This window comes from Mixophyes fleayi, chromosome 3, assembly GCF_038048845.1.
Source record: "Mixophyes fleayi isolate aMixFle1 chromosome 3, aMixFle1.hap1, whole genome shotgun sequence".
NCBI classification, from domain to species: domain Eukaryota; kingdom Metazoa; phylum Chordata; class Amphibia; order Anura; family Limnodynastidae; genus Mixophyes; species Mixophyes fleayi.
Genome location: NC_134404.1, coordinates 275,796,107 through 275,817,464, shown reverse-complemented (window position 1 = coordinate 275,817,464; position 21,358 = coordinate 275,796,107). Strand labels below are relative to the sequence as shown.

The window sequence follows — 21,358 nt, the reverse complement described above, 5'->3', positions numbered from 1 at the left end:
TGAGATTTAGCAATAGATAAGTATGAACAAACAGTCAGTAACACTTCTATCTCTCAATCTAGTTATCAGAACATTATGTTTGGTAATCAGACATGATAGGTTCAACAACCTACTGGTGACATGAAGGAACAATAAAGTTAGTGAAATTGGAGATCAGTATAATTAGACCTCACAGTCCTCTAACCCTTGGCCGTTGTCCGCAACAGAGGGCTAGTGCTTCTGGCACAGGATTAGAAAGTAAGTTATTCAAGCAAAGCCATTCTGACTTTGTCTGATACATGTGAGTGTTTCTAATACATGCTCACCTCCCTTCCGATATACTGTATAATGGAGAATAGATACTTGCATGTAAACTTGAACATTGGGAAGGTTTATACCAACTAAACGTTTTAAATGTTGCAATGGAATTTTTGATCTCCACAATAACAAAAAATATAGTATGTGTGAGATATACAGAACAGATCCAGACCTGTATAAGGATCGTAAAGTATAACAGCCATCCTTTTATGCCTAAGGCTGAATACACACCAGGGGCGGGCTGGGCCGGAAGGCAGGGGGGCATCGGTCCCCCGGGCCGCTCAGTCTGACAGATGTTCGGGCCGGCCGCCCCCCCTTGAATACAATATTTCATGAATATCACAAGACATGCGATATGGCCGCGTCACATGACACGAGATGCGGCCGCGTCACATGACACGCGATGTGGCTGCGTCACATGACACGCGAAGCGGCCGCGTCATCAATGACGCGGCCGCATCGCCTGTCATGTGATGACGCGGCCGTCTGTGCGCCCCCCAGGCTGAACTTTGCCAGCCCGTGCCTGATACACACTACAGAAAATTTCTCCCGATGCAACATTTCAACGATTTGTCGATTCGCTTGTACACACTTTTACACAATTTACTTTCAGATCTGGCTTTATTTCTATATGTAGGTTGCCCAGAGGAGCCTATACCACTACCAGGAGCTCCACATTTGTGAATACAGAACGTAGTCTTTACAGATAAGCCTGCACAATTATTTCTAATGGCACAGGCTACTTAAAATTCTATTAACCTTTATCTATTCACTAAATATACTACACTACTAGGGCACCCTCTAGCTTATTGTTTTTTTATAGATCTAATACTAACAAACAACATGTATATTTAAGAGTCTAGTGCCACCTAATATATGGAAAAGAGTGTATGTTATTTATGTAAGACTTTCTCAGTGGTTTGGTTGGTTTCCCTCACAATGTCACAGTGTTTAAACCTTTATTACACTTTTGCTAAGGTTATTTTATTATCTAGCACCTAAATAACTCATTCTTTTTTATGCTCTTAATAGGTGTTTCTTTTTAAGCTTTACTATACTTGTGTTGCAAATTTGGCCACACAACAGCAAGTTGATCCCCTAAACCTGATTTGAAAACCAAACTGTTTTCCTTCAAATTTAAAACAGATCTGAATATAAACACATTCAACGTTTGGGTATCCATTCCGGTATCATACATAAATGCAGAGAAGTGAACAGCTTTCCTTGAAGCATATCCTCAATGACAAGTAAGAGAATGCATGGCATAGGGCCAGCATTGTAGAGAAAAGTCTCTGTAATAGAGTTACTCTCACACTGGATTCTATCAAGATAATGAGACAAGTGGGAGGAATAGAAATCACAGGTGGCCAATCTTGGCTACAATTCTCAGAAGTAAAAGGATTTGCAACAGAGAAAACAGCCAAAAATATAAGAGAGAGGGAGGGTTTAATTAGAAAATGTTATTACACAGCAAAAATGAACCATGGCTTATAAAGCAATTTACGGAGTCAAGTCACTGTAAATAAATGTTTGCTGCTTCAACAGTGCCTCAAAAACCGTCCAGTATATCACGCTCTTTATTCAAGAGAAACTTACTTTTTTACTTATTATTATTTCTGTCTCTTTTTTCTCTCCCCTTTGCCGTCAACCCCCTTCCCAAATACAGAGACATTTTATGCAAAAATGGAAGAGACAGATTCAGCTGGATTTATTGTTGTCTAAAAATAAGTGGAGCGCACTGTCTGGTGGGTAATGCACCTTCTTGCTTGCACTTTTCTCTACCCTGGCTAGCTCTTAGGTGTGGGCATAAGTGACCACAGGATCCCAGCACATGCAAATTTTACAGCATTGTCTGTTAAGTGTGGACACACTTTCTCCTCCTGCATAGATATTAATGGCTAGATGGATATGTTTATAGGGTAGTCACAATTAAAGAGGTGCCTCAGTGCACATCCGTTCTCTCTCAGCAGTGTTTCATTCATTGCTCCTCTGCGGGTGTGACATCACTCAATCAGCTCTTGTATTATTCTTGCTGGTGTTTCCTTAGCCCTGCTCACCCCTCCTCTCCGGGGGTAACATCACTCACTTTCTGTGTCTCTCAATCATCATTCGCTATATTCCCCCTGACTTAGTTCTCCTCTCTAGCATATGGCCACATTCTGAGGTAATTTCTTCCTCAAACCTATCCCATTTCCATGATGTACTTTATACCTTGTTACAGTAGGCCACTGACCTACACCCAGATTGCAAGAGGAGATCCCGGGACCTCCTCCCCTCAGTCCCTGGTTCCTGGCTGTCACTCTCTCATCACACACCTGTATTCAGCTACCAGCCTTATGTTGCTAAGCAACTGTTCCTGGCATGTCTTCTCTGGGTCCAAGTAGAGGGGCCACACATTTAGTTGCTGGGAGGTGTGAATAACAAATGTCATAGGGGGAGCTAGATAAGAATGGATGACAATATATACGTGGAATGCCCTTTTTGTTGTCAAATGTACAAACTATTGTTTAATGTTTTAAATACACAAAGTTTAACTATATGTGAAGACAAATACTATGGGCCTGATGCTAAGTTAGGTGCAGAAAATCTTCTTCTAATAATAAAATAGTTATGTCCATATGCTGAGTTGTAGGCATCTGCACCTAGGGCATATACGCCAGGTTTAGGCAGCTTATTTTAGAACGCCACTTCACCGTCCAGAATCTCCAGTCGTAAGGAGGTGCAAGTGTAAATATGCGTAACTATGCATGTACACATTTCTGGGCTTGTGCTGTACAATTTGTAGGTTGTGTGCCACACAAACAGGCGTATGTCCTACTCAGCATCATGCCTATGTCTTTGAAATTGTACACAACTGTTATAAAAATTAAAACTAGCCTACAATGCAAATATTTATTATTATCGTTATTTAATAGGCACACATTTACTGCACTTGAAGAGCTGGTTTCAATACTGATTATTAAAGGGGCAGTCATGAATTATTTTTTTTTACATTTTGGTATATATATGGTATAAATATATGGTAGTGTCATAAAAACCATGTTACAAAAGTAAAACGTCTAGGGAACTTTTTTCTTTCAGTGGTATTGATTTGGAATTGATATGTGCAGATCCACTGTATCTTTATGAGAGCTTTGCACAGCAGTTACATGTCACTTGGTTATAATGGGATAATGACATATAAATGACTGTTTACAGCATAGTAAAAAGTGAGAAGTCATTGAAACCAAGAGAGAAAATGTACGTGGACAACAGCTGAACTATTAGTATATAGTAAGATTTAGTCGAACACTAAAACAGCACATTACAACAGCACAAAAATAGTGTTGTAAAGATTAGCACATCCATAAAAGCAATGCCACATATCGATACACTTCTGTAAGTGAAAGTGCCTTGTTTCAATGGTCAATAAACTGTTTCCTATAAACTGTCATACTGTGCTTTTGGAATAAGAGTGAATTACAAACTTGGTATCATTTAATTTCTGTTAGGGCTAACAAGCCATAGATACAGTATATCTTAGGAATTTACCACTCTGAATTCCTCTAATCCAGCAGGTTTCCTAATATATCACAAAGACCATTCTGTCTCAGCCATGGCGACAGTGTCTAGTCTAATGCCTTCTACAGCTATCCTCCCTTATCTCAAATTAACTTCAGGAAATAAAGGTTCAAAATGAACCAAATTACCTCTTATTTCAGTCCTCTACTGTAAGTGAGTGGCAGAAAATAGGAAAATGTCACCATGTAATCCCTTTTCTATTACCATAAAAGAAAAGTGGTTGAAACTTTAGCTATAAGATGATAACAGTGCTGTGTAAGAGGGGACAAAACAAGAGATTGTATTTAATATATATATTAATATAATTTACACATGGAAACAAATGTCTCTGACAGACGTCTCTTTGGAGACCAGACATGCTACAAATAGTCCGTGCCTTTATAGTGGTTTCAATATCACTACTCACGTCTTTAAAATTACAGGTTTCTTAGTTTAGGCAACTGAGTAAGTACAAGTTACAAGCAGCTGTCCAGTAAAAACAACTAATCTATTTATACTGTGTTTCTAAAGGGTTCCCAAGAGTTATTATATATGTGACTGTCACAAGCTATTAAGGGTGAATTCAATGGAAAAAAAAATCATCCTACTCTCTGGTGCACCTTTGAAGCTAAATATTTGGTTAAATGAAGGTAGTACCTATACATAATATTACAGTGTTATAGGTGTGTATGGACCAAAGCAAAAATGGAACAAAAGAGTGATGCACTTCCAGCCCATCCCATTATTGCCTCCTTTCTGGTGCTTTGCGTGTCCATCTGCCGGGGGAGTGCCAGAAGGAGGTATCAGGGCTGAGCTACATTTCCCATGGTAATGAGATATATTATCATCATGTGGTGTGTGTGTTGCTCTCTCCCCTGCTCTGCATGGTAACATCACATAGATCAGCTCTGCTCTGTTTTTTTTTAGGGCAGAGCTGTGTTGTATGTATTAAACAATTCTTATATATGGTTTATCTCTGCTCCAAAAAAACGGCTCAGGGGCTATTTGTACATTAGTATATATAGTATATATTTTCTACATTCTGTATTGTCAGGGATTAAGTAGAATTGACAGTATTCAATTTAATAGGAACATTGCAATGTTAGATGCTGTACAGAGAACTCATTCACATCAGTCCCTGCCTCATTGAAGCTTACAGTCTAAATTACCTAACATACAATCACTATACTTGTAATCATATTCCCAATGCAGGCTATGAGATTGTTAACAATAATAATTATAGTGACAACTTCTTTAAGCAATTGCACACAAGGGGTGGGAACCAAATGGCTGGATCATATGAGCCCCATGTATTTTGGTCAGTCATTGACCGCATACACATGCAGTTGCTCATTGGCCTATTGGTAGTCATTAACTTGTCCAAAAATTGCACATCAGACACTGTGCAATTTGGTCAGAATCAATCAAATTGTCATACCAAATCTGCAAATGTGGAAAGCATGTTGAATAAAATGCCCAACAATTGTATAATGTATACCCCCTCTGCTAATTTATAATTTGATTTGACTGGATCAGATTTGATCCGCAAAAGATTAAATATTGAGTTGGCTGATGACCTCACACAGAATGTGAGAGAAACATTTAAGGTCAAATTTCCACTGCATGACCACAATCAGATCTGAGTGCCAACCATGTGTGTGGTAGTATTGCCACCATGCAAGTATTGTGCCAACATGGCTGGTAAATATGAGAACATGAGGCAAAGCTATTAATAGGGCAGCAACAGTTCATTATTTTTTTAACAAAAGTCAACAACATTAGTATGTGGCCACATGGCTCATAGCCAAACTATCAGATTGCAACTTGAGTGGCAACTACAATGCGTTCTATCTATTTGCAGTTCATTTCCTTGTATTATTTAAAAAATTACATAATTCTGTAAAAGTTTCTATGTGCTTAAATTCTAAGTGGAATATAGAATATAAGCGCATAGCACTTGTATTTTAAATATTTCCCAAAAAATCAGCAGCTCATCAATAGGTTCTATAAACATTCAAGAACTGAAAGCCATGCAACTATTTCACGCCAGCAAATTGCATTCATATAAATGTTCTATTCTATAACAACATAACTTTATAATTAGTGCTATAAAAGAAAAATTAAATCTCCACATTATATTTAAGTGTATAATTAAAGGCCACCTCTCTTAATTTAACAATTATTTTTTTTATAGTGCATAAGTTTTAATAGCTGAAAAGAGAGATTGGGTCTAGTAGGACTGGCCTGACAAGCAATGGAGATAATTCCCACAGGTAACTGACAAGGGATATATTTTCATCCATAGCTGAAAAAACTGGACATCAAGGCTGATGAAGGCCATTGTGGAAGGGCCAGCAAACATCAATGTTTATAAACTTCAGTGCAATAACCAAAATGAAAAATAAACAGATCCTTCATGCTGTTTTAAAGGACAATCTATATCAATCAATCGGATTCTATCACTTCATAGTACAAGTTATAAAATGAAACAAGTGTTAGCGCCATCATATCAAATAAGTAGAATTATGTTTTAATCTACACATACTATGTTCCATCGACAAACAGAGGGAGATGCAGAGGGTGAGGGGCAGGTGAACTAGGGATCATTTCTCATTGATCAAGAGAAACAGCGCCGCCCATACATACAGGCATTTTTTATAGCCGAAACTGACAAGGATGTGAAAAAAAAAGGAATTTATTTTCTTTCACTAACAAGTTCATCCACAGTTATAGGAAGGTGCCTGTGAGTGTGGGCAACATGGTTTCTTACAGGGATTAATGAGCTCAAGTTCATCAATGTACTAAAAAAACGTGACTAGTAGCACAGGTAAATTTAAAACACCTATGTGCACTTAGCCTATAAATAATAGATAAAAATATTGCTGCTGTCAGTCCACTTTACTCCATCCCTCTCTGAACAGAAAACAGACAAATTCAGAAACAAGTACCTTTAATTGTAGCAGTAGTTTAACCGGATTACTAATGTTGGTTGGAAAAGAAAATGAGACTTCAGTGTTTGCTGCAAAGTAACTCTGTAGCCCTTTGTTCCTGCTTGTTGGTGTGTAAAACAAATTTTCATACATGTATTAATCCAAGGCTAAATATATTTGTTAAACAGAAATATATGTTGTATTTGTGAGCACATGATCTTTCATTTGAAAACAAGTTTTTTTTTTATGAATGGATGCCTTAAAAGTTGATTTTTCATGGTGTTAAGAGATTGTGTTCATGAATATTCTTTTTATGCTCCCATGCTGTGGAACGATATTCCACCTTCCATCAAGTTAGCATCTACTCTCAAAGGCTTCAAGCGTGCCCTTTTCTCATTTCTTTATTCAAGTCTATCAGTCCTCCTCCTAACTTCCTTGTCCTGGCTCTCTCCCCCAGTTAGTACCACCCTATTTGTGTCTCCCCCTTCCCTTTAGGTTGTTAGCTCCCATGAGCAGGGCCCTCTTTCCTTGTGTGCTCCTTCTACTGTTCCTTCACCCTCTGTACCTCTTGGCCTGCTTTGCTAGCCCTGTTTTCTTAAGCTTTGGCCTTCTTCTTACTGATTTCTAACATCCCTTTCACTATCTGTCCCAGATATAATCTGAATTGCTTTACCCTGTCACCTGTGTTTGTATATATTTTTGTATCATGTTGTGTCTTGGTTCTGTTTTCTGTATATGTAATGTACGGCGCTACGGACCCTTTGTGGTGCCTTATAAGTCAAATATAATAATAATAATAAAATAATATCTACACCACAAAAGCTCGGACCAGCATGGACACCATCAGGTGGCTAGTATGAGGCACGAGAAGACCAGGTGCCGAGCCCAAATAGACCTACTTGGGGTACCTTGATGGTTAGTGCAACTCCCTGCTGATGCCTGCTTTACCCACCCCGGCCCTTTTGTTTTCTTGTACAATGATGCAAGCCCCTGAGTCTCCGTGGGGCCCTCACAGGGTTCCCGGGACCTTTATATCGTACTGGGCAGGCTTGGTGGCGCGTTGGATTTCCACACTAATTTGACACATTGAGCATTCATATTCAGGAAGCACCTGTGCATCCATGCAGTAGATGGTGGGGATGACCGTGTCCTTTTTCATATGAGTCTGCTTCCTACAACATGGTGTCTGGATATAAGAAGTTAAGTCTGTATTGTTCTTAATGTAATGTGGGTGGGTCGGCAGGTGGGGGGCATGGGTTAATAATTTAATGGTGGATTGAGCGTAGTGGGTAATCATTTAAAGTAAGTAACAGAATGTGGGGATGTTGAGGGACGAGGGCTATTTATTAAACGTGAATGTTATTGATTTAATGTTGGGGCTGTTTTAGGGTGGGTAGGCCTATTTAATAAATGTGAACACTATTAAGCTGATGAAGGGGCTGGTTGCAGGGAGGGTGGCGTGGGTGCTGTTGATTTAATTTTAGCATTGGTGTGGGAAGGGGGTACTAGAGTGTTTACTCATTTCTCACTTTTCAGATTTCATGTACCTAACCTTCATTTTAAGCTTAGTAGCCTATAAAAGTCCAATTCTGCCAGATATACAAGGAACAAATTAAACATAAAAGCACTGTACAAATTCATTTGCAGAGGCAAACCCAGACGACCGGGGTCGAGGCTCAGTGTGAACGGGTCCAGGTCTAATTCCCTGGTCGCGTGACCCGGGAATTAGACCTGTGTCTTTTGGAGGGTTATTCCTGGGTCCGACCTGGGTAGTCTCCAGTGTTAACGGTTAGACCCAGGTTTTTCAAACTTGGGTCTCACCGAAAGGTATTGTAAAGTTAAAAGAAATCAAAGCTCTCTTGTACCAGGGAGACACGAGCAGACCTGTGTTCAGTGTGGACACGGTCTACCCGGGTATTTGCCTGGGTGTCCTGCACTGTCACCCGGCAATATCCCGATTCATAAAACTGGGATATTGCCTGGACGGCAGTGTGAAAGTGGTATTACATAAAATATACAGCGGCAATAATACAACTCTTTAATGAAAACACCTTCATAAACATATAAATCACTTTAACACCACAACGGTTAGTAAAGCATTTTCCACGCGCTCTTGACGCATTACTTTTTTACCAATATAATCTATTGAACCAGTAGCATTCTTTAAGGCATGAGAAATAGGATGTACTGCATTATAAGCTTTTACGTTTTAACAGTGTTCAAATTTTAGAAACCAACAGTGGAACAATCCCATTATAAGCCAACCTATCAAAGCTAACCAGCCCAGGATAAATCATCCTATTTTTTATGCAGTCTTCAGGCACTTTAAGAGCAGATATGTGGAAGCAAGCTCTAAAACTAACTCTAACTGTGCTTTTTGTGAATTTGTACATGTACTTCTTAAGATTTCAGGTATAAAAAGACTAGTGACTTTCAAGACTCCAACTGTGATTATAATACATGTCCTAAGAAGCAGCCAATAGAGGAAGCAGCTCTGCAACAGCTGGAATGCTTACATTTCATCTCATTAATCAATAAAAAGTTCAAAGCAGATATAATAACAGGATTGCATTTACAACTTACCAGATCGGGATTTGATAATATCACTAAACTCATTGTTTTGTTCGCCATCAGATCTGTCGAGCTGAGCCCCAACATTGGCCATTTTTCAGATTATCCTCAAAGACCGATTAAAGATAATTCCTTCAAGACTAAACTTTAGCACACTTTACAAAAAAAATAAAAAATCCGTGGCCATTTAACTCTGAGCTGAATGGTGAGTTGCTTGTAAAAACCTGAAAAAAAAGTTAAGGTACATACTTAATATTCAGCCATATTCTCGCAATAACAATAACTAAAATATGCTGAAAAACCGTATTAAAACAATGGTACCTATATTGCTGAAATAAGTGTTCAACTGACTACACATACTAAGGGACTAAGGAACCTGCCCCTCACTTATAGATGGTACAGTTGATTTATTCAGCTACTAAATCTTATTATAAACCACATTAGCAAAAAAACATAGTCTACATGGAAGTATATAAAATATAGTGTACAGCACAACGTAAAATTTGTCTTATCGTAATAATCTCATTTAGGGGTCTATATATGACTCATTACATATTGCTCACGTTAATTATCCTTTCTTATCGCAATGATAAGAAATGAATTAACATGGCGCTTTATTAAACCTGAATAATCTATAGTAAAGTGATCAAGATCACTTTACTTACAGGTTCTTATAGCCTTAGACAATTTGTGATGGGGAGGAGCATGAAGCCTGTCGGGCAGGTAGGGGGCGGGGGGTTGAATCCAAAGATCCCTCTTCTACCATGCTGTCACCATAGGCAAAGTCATAAAATGACCTAAGGAAAACAATTAAATGCTTGTCACTTGTGGGTGTGTATAGGTCTTTTACTTAGATAATTTTAGAACTATCAGCTTCTAAGTGTATTTAACTAGCTTTAGGAACATGTGTTAAATGCTTAAAAAGTAACATCTGTGTGTATGAGGCCTTATACTTAAAATTTAATATCCACTCCAAAATGAAGTTAGCTAAATTTAGACATTCCTGCAGATTGTCTTTGAGGAATACATTGCTATTCACTCCTAGCTTTATTTTGGGAGTTGAAGCTAAGAACGTTTCAGATTACATGGCCTGGAAGTGCTCGGAGAAAGGGAGAGGTTCATTCTGTACACACATCCCATCCTATGAAGGGATTTCATTGTAACACACCTGTAAAACAAATTTGCTGACAGCTGGGACCCTTTGACAGAGCCATACAAGCTTAAAGTAATTGAGTTTATAGAAAGCAATAAATTTACTGTATAATTACCACTTGTCAACAGGGAATGAGCTATGGAAAAAATGTAATGCAAAGGACCACATTTTTTCTTTTTACAACAAATACTGCATAGCTACACAGTGAGGAGACTCCATAAGGGTTTTAGATATTATGTTGTCTCTCTGCACTATATTCTTAAATATTCAGAAAATATCACCAATAGACAATGATCAACAAACTTATATTGGCCTTGCAAATAGTTTATTTACAGCGTTAACAATGACTTTAAATATCACCTCCACAAAAAATTATTTCCTATTGCGACTGACACCAACCACGTCCATCACTTGGGGGTATATTTATTAACCTGCGGGTTTGAAAAAGTGGAGATGTTGCCTAGATTCTATTTATCATTTATGTAGTACATTCTACAAAATGACAGCAAGGAACATATTCAATTGTCTGCGGAAACGCCGAAAATCTAGTGGTGCGCACTATTACCGTTATTACGGTAATAGTACGCGTAAATACCGTTATTAAGGTAGTTTTCTCGCTGGATTTCAGTAATAACGGTAATGGTTTTAACGCCGCGGAAAACAGCGACAATTGAATATGCCCCCTAGAATCTGATTGGTTGCTATAGGCAACATCTAAACTTTTTCAAACCTGCAGTTTAGTAAATATACCCCTAGGAATAATGCCATTTAAATTTTTCTTTTTCTACTCTACTTTCTACACTTCAGTTAGGACTGTGTGCCTAGTAATTGATGGTTGCATGGATGACTCCATTAATACTGTGGCATTACATTGTGACATTTGGCAACTCACCATGCATGTTACAGAAAGCCTAATTTATAACTTCTTAATAAATGTATCTCTTTTACATTGATACAACAACTAAATATTTTCTGTTTGTTGCCATATATGAAATGATGTCACACAGTGCAAAACCTGTTGTAAAAGACAACATAAATTGCAAACAGAGCACTTTACTATTCTTTATAAATTGAGCAATGTTGGACGGTACCTTCTGTTAATTATAAAAACATCATTCCTACTATCAATTATTTATAATGTGTCAACATATTAATTCACTGCACAATATTCAATATAAAAATACACAATTATGACAACCTATAATCTGTTTATACGCTTGGGGAACGAAATAGACTATTAGATACAAGCCCTATAATACATATAATCATAAAATGTGCAATGATACCCAGAAGACATTGTTTATGCAAATAGCTATAATAACATGCATTAAAAGTATTATAATATGGGATGGAGAAGGCTGATCTTTGGGGCAAAATAAATGAATAAAATAATAACCTCTCATATTATGTCATAAACGTTGCACGAACAGGGAGAGTACTACATGATCCGTCAGTTTCTCCAGTTTCGTGAAAACATGAATGATTCAGGATTGTAATCTTACCTGGGAAGCGTTTTCCTACAGCCCTTTATATTTCTGCTGCCACAACGTGCAGGACACAATCTCTTTATGGTCACCATAAAAAGTCACCAACTTCCTGGGCTCGCTTAAAACTCCCAAAAGACACTTTGAAAGGTATTTAAATCCCACCACCCAAAAGATCTGGAGGGCGGGATACGCTCACAACATCCTGGATCCCGTCAAACAGCTTGCAACAGTAATTCCTGTAAAATTTCTACACTTTACAGCTACTCCTCCCTTACTTGGCTAATGGGGAAAACTTGCAGCTGTCCAGCTATTGCAAAGAGTTAACTTTTACTTCGCGTTGTTCACTATATCTAACTTGGCCAATGATCCACACGATCCGGTACCTTCTAGGACCCCCTGGTCACCGCTTTTGCTTGATCTGTTCTTCCGACACAAGTTGCATAGGTTTGCAATCCCGTGGTAGTGGCCCTGGGCTCTCCCTGGTAACTTTGTACCCAAGGTACACTCCTCTTTTACTCTCCTTTTTCTGTGCGGTCGGCTGTGGTGAAGCTGAGAGAACGTGGCATAACATTATCACGTCCCCGCCCACTCTGAATACAGAAGTCCTTTTCTCAGTTTACAAGTGGAGTTACAGTATAATTTACAGCTGACATGCGCCATCTATTGGATCATTTTATGCATGTTTCAGATTTAACATTTATGGAAGAAAAAAAAAAAAGAAAAGCAACATATTTATTTGTATGTGCTGGTAACTGCTTTTGTTGTGTGCTCCATAGCAGAAAGTTACAAAATACAATAACAATCAATAAATAATAAAAATAATAGTGTTTAATAGTAGCTTATACATGATAATGGATTATTGTGTGATTTAATTACCATATGATAAACATATAACCTAGAAATAGGTATGCATCTTAAGCTTGTGAAAACATAATTTCTATATAACACACAAATAACATAACTAATATAATTTCTGATAATATTTGTATTATAATTGTTAATCATGTCACCATTGGGAACAGGAGAATAAAGAAAAGAAACAAAAGAGGCACTCCAGTCCCTTAAAGATAGATATTGGATCTAAAACTTCACTTTTATTTAATCATAATTAAAAGAAAAAACAGCAAAATAATCCATTAATAATGTAGAGACTGTGTATGTTGTGTATTAAAATCCAGAAAACATCCGACAGCGGTGTGAAAAATATATCTCCAATATAATATTGTATTATTGGAGAGTGATCCTTAATAATTGCCAAATCCTCTATTAAATCTTAAGATCTACTCTCATAATATGTGGACATAACCTGACTCCAATTATCTCTGAATGGGGGATATTAAAGTGCGTTTTATTCGGTAAACGTCACTCAATTTGAGACACAATTTTGGTGATTCTTTGCGCATGTGTCAAAGATATTACTACTAGTATTTTGACCCAATATGGCCTCTCGAATACAAATTGGGGTTGGTAGAAATGCACTATCATATAAGATTCAAATTTACTATTTGCAGAAAGTCATATACTCTATATCATCAATATTAGTAAATAGATTACTGTGTTTCAAATAGTATTGATGGCTTCTATTAAAGCGATTGTGCTACATTATCACACTGCATAAAAGAGCCAGAGAACATGCACTCTGCACTCTTATTATTTCATTGATCACAAAGATCTTAGCCTTATATTCTCTTAATATGCATAGTTGCCATTCCTCAGATAATCACTAGTGCTAATGCTATTACAGAAAGTATCATCCTGTGTTATTGTAGTAGTAGTATATGATACTTTGTATCTCTCTTTTGTCAATTATATATAGAGACACAGCGCACATTGAATAATCCCTTTCTTGCATTACTCATGAATCTGAGATCATATCGTTTCTCCTGAACCACTCATACTCTTTTAACATCCCCCTAAGACAAACTGCATTCACATATACAGTTATAACTCATGTGCGCATTGTATCAGCGCCATGCGAGCATTATATCAGCGCTTGTATATTATTAATCATATATTTGCAAACTTTCTCTGGTAAAAGATACCAGAGTCAGTCGCCACTGTCGGGTGTCTGTGACCTTACTAATGATGTCACATTCCCCCGACGTACGTTTCGCTCGTAGCTTTTTCAAGGTGGTAACCCGAGAGACCTTCCTGGGAGGTTAATAAACATAAATCGTCCAATCGCCTTGCAGGAAATTGATTGACAGATATACCAACAAATCAGAGGTCAAGCATACTGAAATTTAATAATAAAGAGCAAAATATGTAGTTTTCGTCCATGCTTGGCCTAATATTGTATCTTATGATTACTACTTTATTCATTTCAAATATATATTTGATCAGGTAAGTAAACAAAACAGAAATACTGAGTACAATCACTTTTCATTTCTATCCATGTTGGAGACCTTAATATACAATAAAGGAACCATATCATCAGAGGAAATTATTTTCCTGAGACTACTGGGGAGAGCAAGTGGGAACAAGACACTGTTTTTAATGAAGACCTATGTATGTATACTGACCAAGTTCTGATATGGGTCAGATATATAGATGATATTTTAATATTTTGGAAAGGTAATAAGGATCTATTTCACGAATGTATTTCTGCTCTAAATGATAATTCCAATAACCTTAAACTTACATTCAATATGAGCCAAAAAGAAATAGATTTCCTTGATATTACTATTCGCAAAATATCTGATGGCTATCTAGAGACGGATCTTTTCAGGAAAAATACAGCAACTAACAGTGTCCTTCATCATAGCAGCTTCCACTACCCCCCGGTCGTTAGTAACATCCCTAAAGGAGAGTTCCTTAGGATAAAGCGAAATTGTTCTAATCCTATAGATTATGAAATTCGGGCCAAATAATTAGCCTGTAGACTGAGAGATAGGGGATACAGTAAAAGAATTATAAAGAAAGCTGCGAATGATGTGAGAAGAAAGCATAGAGAGGAGAGAGAGGCCCTTATCCATACTTCAAAATTATCAACGAATCATAACCCTATTAGATTCATAGGGGATTTTTGTGATGAATGGAAAGAGATCCAGACTATCTTTCAGAAAAATTGGTCCATTTTATTATCCGATGAGGAACTTAAAACTATTCTAGGGGAAAGAGTGCTCTTTAGTTGGAGACGTGCAGCGAATCTTAAGGACAAAATTGTTCCAAAGTCATTTTAGAGAAAGGAGGTCTCAAGACATTATTAAAGGATCTTACTGTTAAGAATTTTAGAACACATTGGATCTATCAGAAACGCTTGACGAGATAAAGAGCGTATGAAACAGCTAACCCCACTGGGTAAGCACTACCTCCTCAGATACAATTGTAATACGGAGGGGTTAAAGAGCTATGGTATAGAAAAAAATCGATCTGAGAATCAGAGGGGGGACGGGACATTGATAAGTGCTTATAAAAACGTGAAAGTAGGTGGATCTTTTTACTTGGTTCATTTCCCCATGTTAGCAGTCGCGGCGGCCGCGGGCACTGCCGCGACTCTCACCTGGTGCCTGTAGGCGTCCCGGTCGTCGCTATGGCGACCGGGACGTCACTTCCAGTGTTCACCTGACCGTTGCCAGGGCAACGGTCGGTCACTAACTACAGTGGCGCTGCGTTCCGGCAGCCGGGGACAGCTGGGCGCATGCGCAGAAGCGCCCACAAGCCTGTGGGCTGATTAATGTTGTAGGTTTGAGCCTGCCCATGTGATATCAGAGCTAAGCTCTGATTGGCTGGTACTAGTATTTAAGGCAGTGAGGTCTGCAGCCTCACTGCCGGTTATAGCGTTCTGTCCTCAGTTCTGCTGCCTGCTTGTTCTCTCTGTAGGTTATTATTACCTTGGATTGACTATCCGTGTTTTGACCTTTGCTTGTTCCTGGACCATTGAACCTTCGCTTCTGACCCTGACCTTTTTGCCTGGATTCCGGATTTTGCTTCTTTTGCCTGTGTGTCTGACCTTTCGCTTGTACCCGGATTTTGTACCTGTGCTAGTGACCTTTGACCTTGGATCCCCTCTTCACTACAGCCCGCCAATCACTCCACTCTTGGGTGCTCCTTTAAGTCAGTATACGTTACTCGACCCTCAGTCAGCCCGCAGCCAAGTCTGTCCCCACCACTAGGGGCTCCAGCGAACACCGGGCCTTCAGAGTAGTCCCCGAGTCTCACTGTACTGGCTTGAGAGTTCCTAACACCCCACAAGGACTTAATTAATACAATAGCTATGCAAGCTTTTTATAAAAATACAATACTCATATAACCAAGTTAATATTATATATGGGCATTGTCTGTGCTTGGAAATCCCAATAACATTGTTCTATGGATATATGATAAATAGATATTTGTAATATAAGGAATTTATCTAATTAAATGCTTACTGATATATATTGTTTCCATAATATGGATCTAACAAAAATAATTAAGAATGATTTGGAACCCTCTTAAAATATTAGAGATATGGTACTTAGGAATTGATATGTGGAGGGATGAGACTTTAAGATAATGGTGTGACTTAAATCTAGGCACCCATTACCATCTGCGAAATGTGTTGTCATCAATATGTATCCAAAAATGGATGCTCTCCCCAGTAGTCTCAGAAAAATAATTTCCTCTGATGATATGGTTCCTTTATTGAAGGTCTGTCAGGTTACCACCTTGAAAAAGCTACGAGCGAAACGTACGTCAGAGGAATGTGACGTCATTGGTGACGTCACAGACACCCGACAGCGGCGACTGACTCTGGTATCTCTCGCCGGAGAAAGTTTACAAATATATGATTAATAATATACAAGCGCTGATATAATGCACGCATGGCGCTGATACAATGCGCACATAAGTTATAACTGTATATGTGAATGCAGTTTCTCTAAGGGGGATGTTAAGAGAGTATGAGTGGTTCAGGAAAAACGATATGATCTCAGATTCATGAGTAATGCAAGAAAGGGATTATTCAATGAGCGCTGTGTCTCTATATATAACACAGGTCTGCAACCAAAAAAATGTTTTCATAATTTTATCTGATTCTTATGTTTTTTGGTGCGCTGAATTCGAAAATGACCACCGTTTTTTCCTGGGACGTCAGGTTTTTTCACAATCGAAATGTGCCTTGGTCACACAGGTAGCTGGAAATCGCAAAATTTCAAATTCATCATACTTGGGGGAAAAAAACTGAACATGGAAAAACAAATTTATTTTCACTGCCAGTGCTCCCAAAACCATGAAAATACATGTTTATTGGTCCTGATGGTGATCACTGCATTGTTGAGTGTGCTTGCTAGAGGGGTTGATGGCTCACTTCCACATTCAGTATGATTCTTCTGAATGGAGGCTTTTAATTGACTCTTCCAAAAGAAGCTTAAAAGCAGTTTTACTTCACAATGGTGGCCATTATGCGTCCATTCCTGTTGCTCATTCGGTGTACTTGAAGGAGACTTATGAGAACTTGGAGTTGGTACTCAAGAAAGTGGGTTATCAAAACCAAAACTGGTTGGTATGTGGGGATTTAAAAGTATTGTGTATGCTGTTTGGACAACAGGCTGGGTACACCAAATACCCTTGTTTTCTATGTTTATCGGACAGTAGAGACCGACAAAATTACTGGAAGCAAAAAATTGGCCATCAAGAAGTCTAGTTGTTGGCGAAAAGAATGTTCTCAGAGATACAATGGTACCCCCTGAGAAGGTTTTATTACCACAACTCCATATAAAATTAGGATTAATGAAGCAATTTCTTAAGGCACTTCCCAAAGATAGCGAATGCTTCAAGTACTTGGGATCCAAGTTTCCAGGTTTAACGGAGGCAAAACTGAAAGAGGGGGTTTTTGTTGGCCCGGATATTAGAAAACTCATATCCGACAAAGACTTCATCAGTTCAATGACTCCAACTTAAAAAGAAGCGTGGGTTGCCTTTACTGTGGTCATAAAAAACTTTTTGGGAAACCAAAAGGACCCAAATTACAAGGATATGGTGGAAACAATGTTGAAAGCGTTCTACAAGCTTGGTTGCTCCATGAGCTTAAAAGTCCATTTTCTCAACTCACACCTTGACTATTTTCCTGAAAATTTGGGAGCAGTGAGTGAAGAGCAGGGAGAACGTTTCCATCAAGATATAAAAGAAATGGAAAGAAGGTATCAAGGGAAATGGAGCGTTACGATGATGGCTGACTACTGCTGGATGTTGTACAGGGATCTTCTGGAAGCCACCTACAAGAGGAAAAGCTCAAAAAGAAGTTTAGAGTTTAAAAAAAGACGATTTCACAAGCAATCTACTTGAGTGTGGTGTTAATTTTGTCATCACCTGTGCAAATGAGTTAATATTTTTCATGTAAATAAAATATTTGCGTTAAGAGATTTTTTTAAATGACGACCACCCGTTTATTCGAAAACCTGACGTCCCAGGACAAAACGGCTGTGATTTTTTGATTCAGCCCACCAAAAAATGTAAGTATCAGTCAACTAAACCAAAACAGCTGTCCAAAATTTTTTTTTTGCAGACCTGTGTAATTGACAAAAGAGAGATACATAGTATCGTATACTACTACTACATTAACACAGGATGATACTTTCTCTAATAGCATTAGCACTAGGGATTATCTGATGCATATTGTGATCAATGAAATAATAAGAGTGCAGAGTGCATGTTCTCTGGCTCTTTTATGCAGTGTGATAATGTAGCACAATCGCTTTAATAGGAGCCATCAATACTATTTGAAACACAGTAATCTATTTACTAATATTGATGATATAGAGTGTATGACTTTCTGCAAATAGTAAATTTGAATCTTATATGATAGTGCATTTCTACCAACCCCAATTTGTATTCAAGAGGCCATATTGGGTCAAAATACTAGTAGTAATATCTTTGACACATGCGCAAAGAATCACCAAAATTGTGTCTCAAAGTGAGTGACGTATACCGACTAAAACACACTTTAATATCCCCCATTCAGAGATAATTGGAGTCAGGTTATGTCCACATGTTATGAGAGTAGATCTTAAGATTTAATAGAGGATTTGGCCATTATTAAGGATCACTCTCCAATAATACAATATTATATTTGGGGTATATTTTCACACTGCTGTCTGATGTTTTCTGGATTTTAATACACAACATACGCATCATCTACATTTTTATTGGATTATTTCGCTGTTTTTTCTTTTAATTATGATTAAATAAAAGTGAAGTTTTAGATCCGATATCTATCTTTAAGGGACTGGAGTGCCTCTTTTGTTTCTTTTCTTTATTCTTCTATTTACAGTTTACAACATATAGGAGTGCACCCTATCTTGTTTGGGCAATGATATTTTGTCATTAACAACAGATAATGAGTCCCGTCTGTGTGTGGCCACATTCTTTTGTTTATTTGTGATATCACCATTGGGAACACCCTCATCTGGAGCGATAATGCTAAGAGTAAAGGCTTATTCACATGCATGTATTTGTTCTGTGTGTGATTCGTTGCATTCTGTATGGAGAGCTTGAGGATGAAACATTTAAGACTATTCAGTACACATATTCCTATGTAAAACACTTCGCCTGTACCGACGAGCATATGAGGAAATGGGCGATGGAACTTACACAGAGAAAAATGGAATATGCTCTATTTTACACTATGTCATGTTTCCTAAATTTATCATATAGGAAACAATGATTTTTAGGCGTACTAAAGATTCTGTGTCTGATCCATATGTGCTAAGTGCAGAATGCTATGGATCAAATAAAGGAGAAATATACATGTGTAAATTTTCCCTTACTGATATATATATATCTCATGAGCACTTAAACAGCCATTGGGAAATGGAGCTGTTTTGCTGTGGATTTTAAATGCTATAAAACAAGCCCTTTTTCTATATGGAGTGCTGGTTTCAACCTTCAGTCCTTGAAACGCTCACTTAAAACTCACCTTTTCAAGCTCGCCTATCCTACCACCTCTTATCCATTCTATCCATCACCTTCCCTTTCTCGCCTGCAATCTCCATTTTCTTCCAGTTGATACTACTGTATCTCACCACCTCCTCCCTCTAGAATGTAAGATCTCATGGGCAGGGTCCTCTTTACCTATTGTCCCACATCTGTCTACTTTCCCTCGTACATCCCGTCACGTCTTTTGCTGCATTCTGAGTGAGTCCCCATAGCATTACTCACACTCAACTGTGCTACTTATACGTATTACCTCATCTTTTGTTACTTGTTTCTGTATCCGGCACTACAGAATCTGTGGCACCTTATAAAAAAATAAATAAAAAAAAATAATAATAATAATATTAATAATAATAAAGCATGAAGTCACAGGTAATTGTGTCATTTCAGATTATAGCTGTGGAACTGAGGTATTAGTTCTGTTGCACACACAAAACAGGGGCCCCTGCACCGTGGCAGCCCTCCTCATAGTGTGACTGTGTGACATGTGCTGTTCATTGAGAGCTATGCACTGGGGAGTAAGTAGACATTTATGGGCTACACAGCAACATTTTGTAAGGGCCCCCATCTATTGCCCAATGGTGAAAAACTAACATATACACATGGAGCTTTGTCAGCAAAGGAGGGCCCCCTCAGCTGTGGATCCCAAAGGAGCTATGCACCTATGGTAGTTAAGTCCTTGGCTATGCCTGACCGATGCCCCGTGCTTTGACAAAAGCAGACAGAATTAACTTCAGTCAGTTGTTTGCCTGACCTGTCCATGCACGGGCTGGGTGGAGGTATGCGCAGGGCCGTAACGAGGGCGCAATTGCTGTCTGCTATTTGCCCAAACACCTCCAGCTCCCCAAGCAACTTATAGAAGCGCTGCATGCCACAGGGCAGGACCGTTCCGCAGGAGAAATAGAAATGGCGTCTGGCCGCTGGCTCTCTGCCATTTGCTCTCTGCTCCCTGCAGCGTCGCTTACGTCACGACGCTGTCAATGGACCGAGAGGAACAGAAAGGAGCCACAAAGAAGACAAAGGCAAGCGAAAGCAGAAAGGAATAAAGAATAAACAGAGAAGCAGACAAGAAGAAGCATACAGAAGAATAGAAGCTAAGAAGGTAAATTACTCCGGAACGGAAGGGGAGAGTTGTTGGTGGTTGGAGGGGGGAGTGAGAGAGAGGTGCTGGGGGAAAGGGCAGAGATACATGGGGTGGGTGGCAGAATTGAGGAACAAAAGGCCAATTACCACTCCCCTTTACACCTGGGGGAGAGAGGAGACTTGGGGGGGGACAACTGAGGAGGGCTGTGGGTTGCAGACTTTAAGAAACAAAAGACCAGTGACCCTTCCCCTTTTGTATACAATATAAAAAGACGCCGGCTATATCCAAAAAAACAAAAAACAAGCAACACATTTTTATGAGAGAAAATAGTTTAAATAACAAAATCCAATAATAGCCTAATTTATTAAAAGTCATATAAAATGAA

General features: G+C 38.5%; 1 protein-coding gene across 1 annotated transcript in view; it reads right to left on the bottom strand.

The window, feature by feature from the left end:
* Positions 1-12,472, bottom strand: part of UTRN (utrophin) — a 541,342-nt gene extending 528,870 nt beyond the window's left edge. The window contains exons 1-2 of the mRNA XM_075203650.1: positions 11,994-12,472; positions 9,351-9,562 (exon numbers count right to left, since the gene is read on the bottom strand). Coding sequence (XP_075059751.1) covers positions 9,351-9,432 — 82 coding nt within the window. The 5' untranslated portion in view covers positions 9,433-9,562; positions 11,994-12,472. The remainder of the gene's footprint in view (positions 1-9,350; positions 9,563-11,993) is intronic.
* Between the last annotated feature and the right edge of the window lie 8,886 nt (positions 12,473-21,358).